The sequence below is a fragment of the Cenococcum geophilum genome (assembly GCF_001692895.1).
Source record: "Cenococcum geophilum 1.58 unplaced genomic scaffold K441scaffold_11, whole genome shotgun sequence".
Taxonomy (NCBI): Eukaryota; Fungi; Ascomycota; class Dothideomycetes; order Gloniales; family Gloniaceae; genus Cenococcum; species Cenococcum geophilum.
Genome location: NW_027137569.1, coordinates 1,996,658 through 2,002,953, shown reverse-complemented (window position 1 = coordinate 2,002,953; position 6,296 = coordinate 1,996,658). Strand labels below are relative to the sequence as shown.

Genomic DNA, 6,296 nt, shown 5'->3' with positions numbered 1-6,296 from the left:
TATTATTTAAGTAACTCGAAAGTATTATATATATAAGAATCTTAGTAGTTATATAAAAACCGTTATAAGGCTTAAAAGGGAGGGGAAAATCCTCTATAAAGATGTTACCAAGTTCGTTATATTAAGTATTTTAATAGATATATATCCTCTATAGGCATATAATAAAGTCACCTTCTTTATACCATTTCTTTTAACTAACTATTTTACTAGATTTTGCACTAAGGTAAATTTACCATTTACTATATCAATCTGTATTTATTTATATGTTATTAGAAGTCTTTAATAAAAGTATAGAAGAGTATTAGAGCCGCTAAGCTAAAAAGTATATCTATAGTCTTTTTAAATTATTATAAAATATACCTTTTACAAAAGCCTAAGCTCTAAATATTTGTCTATATTAGGCCTATATTAAAACAAATAAGATATGCCTACTTTATTGCTTTCGAACTCCTTAATATATACTTAGTTGTAGCCACACTATTTACAATATCTGCGTTTAAATATTTGGCGATGTAGCAATAGGAGCAGAGTATAAATACACTATTAATGCCTATATTCTCTATAAAGTAGTTTTATTTATAGGCTCTCTAACTATAAAGCTAAAGCCGCCTACTTATAGTATCCGTATCTTTGGAATTAACGGTAGTAGTATTAAAGGCGTAATACCTCTAGAGTTTCTCTTATAAACCTAAAATTTACTTAGATCCTACGTTATTTAGAACTTCTTTAATATAGTTATTAGTATAAGCTCTAGTAAGTAATCTATCTATTATTTAATACGGCGCTTATAAAAATAGGCGGCCTAAAAGCCTTACTTATATTTCTTTATAAATAGGACGTTACCTAATACAGTAAAACATTTAACTAAATCCTTACGCAATTTTTTAAAAGCTAAAGGCCTATATCCAAGTCATTCCTCTTATATTTACGCGGTTATCTCTATATATAGCTTTTAGACGGTCGGTACAATGCTATAGCTTTAGAAAAATACTTTAAAAATATCTTTAGGCTAATAAGACGCTTAATAGATCCAATAGCTTCGGCTTACTTAGGCATAAAGGTGGCCGTAATAGCCACTAATATCTTAAACGCGGCACCTTTCTTATTTTCTAATTACATCGGCAAAATATGGTACCCTACCAATGGCCTCAATGGTTAGTAGTTGACGCAATTGGCGCGCAGTTAAGGGCATTTAGCAACTCGACCGACTAGCCTATGTCGTGTTTTTTTTAACGCACAGCCTGTGCGCAACCTACGCGCAACCTGCCAGTAATCTACGCATTTGGTAACTATAATTATATTTACCTCTTTATACTAATAGTATATTTTAAATAAATAAAAGCTACTTTAAAGCTATTTATAAGGCTAGCAAAATAAATAATATTATTTTAGATAATTTAATATAATATAGCAATGGTTCTCTTCTACCTATCTCCCTATTAACTTACTACCTACCTATCTACTTACCTGCCTACATCGCCTACCTATCTACATCGCCTACCTATCTACATCGCCTACCTATCTACATCGCCTACCTATCTACATCGCCTACCTATTTACATTTGCCTACCTATCTATATCTACCTACCTATTAGCATTTGCCTATCTATCTATACCTACCTACCTATCTATATCTACTTACCTATCTGTATTTACTTACCTATCTATATCTGCCTACCTATTAGCATCTCCCTATTTATGCCTACCTATCTATACTACCTTAATTTAATCGATCGATTAAATCGTTTATAGTGTTCGCTGGCTAGTCGTTATCGTCTAGCTTTAGTGACGGTCGTCTAGTTCTAGCGATGGTTATCTAGTTCTAGTAACGGTTATCTAGTTCTAGCAACAGTCGTCTAGTTCTAGCGACGGTTATCTAGCTTTGGCAATAGTCGTCTAGCTTTAGCGACGGTCGTCTAGTTTTAGTAACGGTCGTCTAGTTTTAGTAACGGTTGTCTAGTTTTAGTAACAGTCGTCTAGTTCTAGTAACGGTCGTCTAGTTCTAGTAACGGTCGTCTAGTTCTAGCGATAGTCGTCTAATTCTAGCGACGGTCATCTAGTTCTAGTGACGGTCGTTTAGCTCTAGCGACAGTTGTCTAGCTTTAGCGACAGTTGTCTAGTTCTAATAACGGTTATCTAGTTCTAGCGACAGTTGTCTAGTTCTAGCGACGGTCGTCTAGTTCTAATAACGGTTGTCTAGTTCTAGCGACGGTCGTCTAGTTCTAGCGACGGTCGTCTAGCTTTAGCGACGGTCGTTTAGTCCTAGTAACAGTTATCTAGTTCTGGTAACGGTCGTCTGGTTTTAGCGACGGTCGTTTAGCTCTGGCAACAGTTATCTAGCTTTAGCGACAGTCGTCTAGTTCTAGTAACGGTTATCTAGTTTTAGTAACAGTTGTCTAGTTCTAGCGACAATTGTTTGGCTTTAGTAATAGTTGTCTAGCTTTAGTGATGGTTGTTTAGTTCTAGTAACGGTTATCTAGTTCTAGCAATAGTTGTATAATTTTAGTAACGGTCCTCTACTAGCTGCTATTTTAGTACCTCCTTAGATAGGGAGGATATAAAAAAGAAAGGGTAAAAAATAAGACGGCTATATAGGGTAGAGGTATATATAGAGGCTATTAGAAATATAGTAGGGACCTAATATAGAGCTTTATATAGAGTCTCTTACGTAATTAGTATATAACTTAAAAATAATATATTATATTACCTTAATTACATATTAAGGAATATATAGGTTAGTTAACTGTGTATTATTTAAAATTTAAATATATTAGGTTAGTTAATTATATATTAAGTTAGTCCAATTATATATTAAGTTAGTTAATTGTATACTAAGTTAGTCTAATTATGTATTAAGGTGGTTAATTACATATTAAGTTAGTCTAATTGCGTATTAAGTTAGTTAATTATATATTAAGTTAGTCTAATTGCGTGTTAAGTTAGTTAATTGCATATTAAGTTAGTCTAATTGCGTATTAAGTTGGTTAATTGCATATTAAGTTAATCCAATTACGTATTAAGGTGGTTAATTGCGTATTAAGTTAGTTAATTACGTGTTAAGTTGGTTAAATTGTATATTAATTACGCGAAACGCGCTTAATAAAGTCTATTTAAATCTTATCCTATAAATATTTTCCTATTATATAACCCTTCTATAAAGAAGACGAGTAGTTTATTTAATAGTAATGCTAGTAAAGTAAATAATATAACTAAGGCTTCTAGTAGGCTATAAGCATACTAAACTAAAAGAAAATAGTATTAAAGAGATTCTATATGTCTAGTAAGCGTAAGTTAACCTTTAATAAACTAGGCTTCTTATGCTAATTACTAAATAGTACTAGGGCTACCTCTGCCGCCCTAGTATATATATTTAAAGCCTTTTAATCTTCTCTTTTACTACCTGTTAATTAATTAATAAGGTTATTCCAGGCTATAAAACTAAAATTATTTAGCGTCTTTTAAAATAGGGGATTAAAGTATAATAATCTAATAAGCCTTAGACTTTATAAAAGTTATTATATTTAGTCTAAAGACTATAGGGCTAATATCCCATGCGCCGTCGAGAAAGGTCTAGTAGTAAGCGAACCAACCAGATTGTCTAGATTTAACGTAGTCTTAGCAAAACAAAGCTGAAGACTTAATTAATTAATCGCGACACCAATTCGTGATAATAAAGTTCAAAATTGATATATACTTGACGCTATGGTCCTTTAATTCAATTAAGGTATTCCTGCATATTTGCGACCCATTATAGTGGTATAATCTAGGTAAGAGGTTAGAGATTCCGTGGTAGAGACGCTTGCTTAAAATTTTGGTGTTCGCGCACGGGCTATGTTCGCTACTGGACCTCGACGGCGCATGGGATAATCCTATCTTTTAGAACTGGCACTATAGAGAGCTAGTTGCCTTAAGCTCTATATTTTAGGCATATCCTTAATAATAGGTTTATTCCAAGACTTTATTAATTATAGCTTTCTTCTTTTAATAGCGAAAGAATATAGAGGGATCTTACTGTATACTTAGATAATAATTTAAAAGTAAACTACTTTTATTTTAACGTAAAGCTAAAGGAATCGATAGCTATTAATAATACTTTAATTATGGCTAAGCTGCGGGAGATAGTATAGATATAGCCTTACGGAGCTGCGGAGCGTTAAAGATTAGTTCTATTACTTTTAGCTTTATCCTTTTTTTTTTTAAAGCTAGACTACGCCCTAAAATTTAATATAGAATTTTATAGATATAAGGGATTAATTCGCTACTAAAACCAAATTGGCGTAATTACCAACACAATTAGTTGCATATTCCCTTTAGTAATAGAATTTATTACTAATTTAGTTACCCTAGTAACCTTTAAGGGTGCTTAAGGTATTTATACCTTATACCTAAGGTTTAGGAAACTAGTAGTGTTTTATATAAATTACTCTTCCGAAACTATTATAATATACCTTAGAGTAGACTAAGACATTTATATTAGAATTAGTAGGTTTCCGTAAAGTATGTTCTAGTTTATTTAGTAATAATAACTTAATACTCCTTTTAGTGTTCCTAATTATAGTATACCTAGGTTAGTTACTTGCTCTCGCTATTATATAGCGGAGGTTTTTTTTAAAAAGATGTTTTAGTTCCTAAGGAGATACTATATAGAAACGAACACAACTCTAATAGTTATAAAAATGTCTATAGTAATTTACCTATATTATTTTTCTATCTTTAAAATTTATATTTATTATAAAATAGGTATATTAAATCTTATTTATTATAATTAATAGTTAGGTATATAAAGTCTATTTGTTTTTATAATAACGTCCCTCCCTATAGGTTAAGAAACCCCCTACGCCAAGATAAACCTATTATTTAGGCGTCTTAGTTCTTTCCCTTAGGGGTCTATTAAGTTATAGCCTATGTATTATTTTTCTTTAGCCATTTCTCCTTTAGAAACTAGTCTATAGTAAGAAAATTATAACGGTCTTAGTTATGCTATTAATCGTTCTATTTATAGCATCTAGAACCACATTAGCTTTATATCCCTACTCTACTATAGCCATTAACATATTTTAAAATTTCGGAGCATTAGAAAGACAGTTTTATTAAAAAGAAGATAACTCTAAGTTTTAAAGACACTCAGCCTATAAAAATATGCACTCCAGATTAATCTATATAAAGGGGTCTATAGTATATCTTAGCATAAGGGTTTAGCGCGCTTATATAGTGCGGTACTATATATTTAGGTAACTATAATGTATTTAATGCTAAGCCGAACTAACATAAAGTATAGCGCTGTTTTAGAAGTATCTATAACTATTATATACTGCCTATTTTTAGATTTCTCCGCGCGCGTTTATTATTACGTACTATGTCTAGTAGAGCCGCTTATTCCTATCCTACTATTATTACTATATTTGTTATTATGGACCAAGCTAGCTAGGTGCTAGCGTAAGGCCTCCCTTTAGATATACCTAGGATATATACTACCTTAATAAAATAGGGCGATGTTCCGCTCTCTATACTTTACCATTATAATTACAGACGATGCTTAAGAGAGGAGCTAGCCTAAAGCCAGCAATACCTTACCCTAGAGAAAGAGAAAGCCATTATTAAGTTCTTATTACTAATAGCTAACCTTAGGTACCCTGTACGAATTAAGTTTATATATTCGCTAGCCTTTAGTATTGCCTATTATTGGTTTATAGATATACTAATTAAGCCTCTAGGTAAGAACTGGCCTTAGGCCTTTAAGAAACGCCATTTAGAACTTAAATGTCACGGAACCCCACCGTAGGGGCCTCTATAGGAGAGCCCCGTGCTCTTATATATACCTCGCTTACAGCTTATATTAGCTACGCGTAGGTATATCACCTCCTTACGCCCTTAACCCTTACGATCGATCACGCAACGTCTTGTAGACTCCTCGAATACATACGCTTTGTAGCCACTACCCCCGTCCCGTAACATTACGTTGCGCCTTTTTTACTACCGACGCTTAGCCTACAACCAATTCTACGTCTTTGTAATACTATAGGCGCTGCCAGAAGTAGCATGTCTACGAATTACCTTACTTTATACTTCTAAGGAACCCACGATAGTAAGACAATATCCCCTACTAGCTACTATATTAAACCTAAAGAATAATCCAATACCTATACTTAACCTACGACGCCAATTAATCCTAGGAGAATTTAATTTATTAGCCCTAGCCTTAACCCCTAAAGAGACGGACACTAATAATATCTTATCTTTTATTAACTATATAACTACGGACAAGTAAATAAAAGGGCTACTACCTATTAAAATCG

At 32.6% G+C, this 6,296-nt stretch overlaps 1 protein-coding gene across 1 annotated transcript; it reads left to right on the top strand.

Annotated features, from left to right (window-relative positions):
• Nucleotides 1-5,557: 5,557 nt before the first annotated feature.
• K441DRAFT_549020 (uncharacterized protein) lies at nucleotides 5,558-5,731 on the top strand (the record flags this gene model as incomplete). The annotated part of the gene is made up of 1 exon (XM_067642985.1): nucleotides 5,558-5,731. A coding segment is annotated over one exon (174 nt), but the record flags the coding sequence as incomplete, so codon positions are not given.
• Between the last annotated feature and the right edge of the window lie 565 nt (nucleotides 5,732-6,296).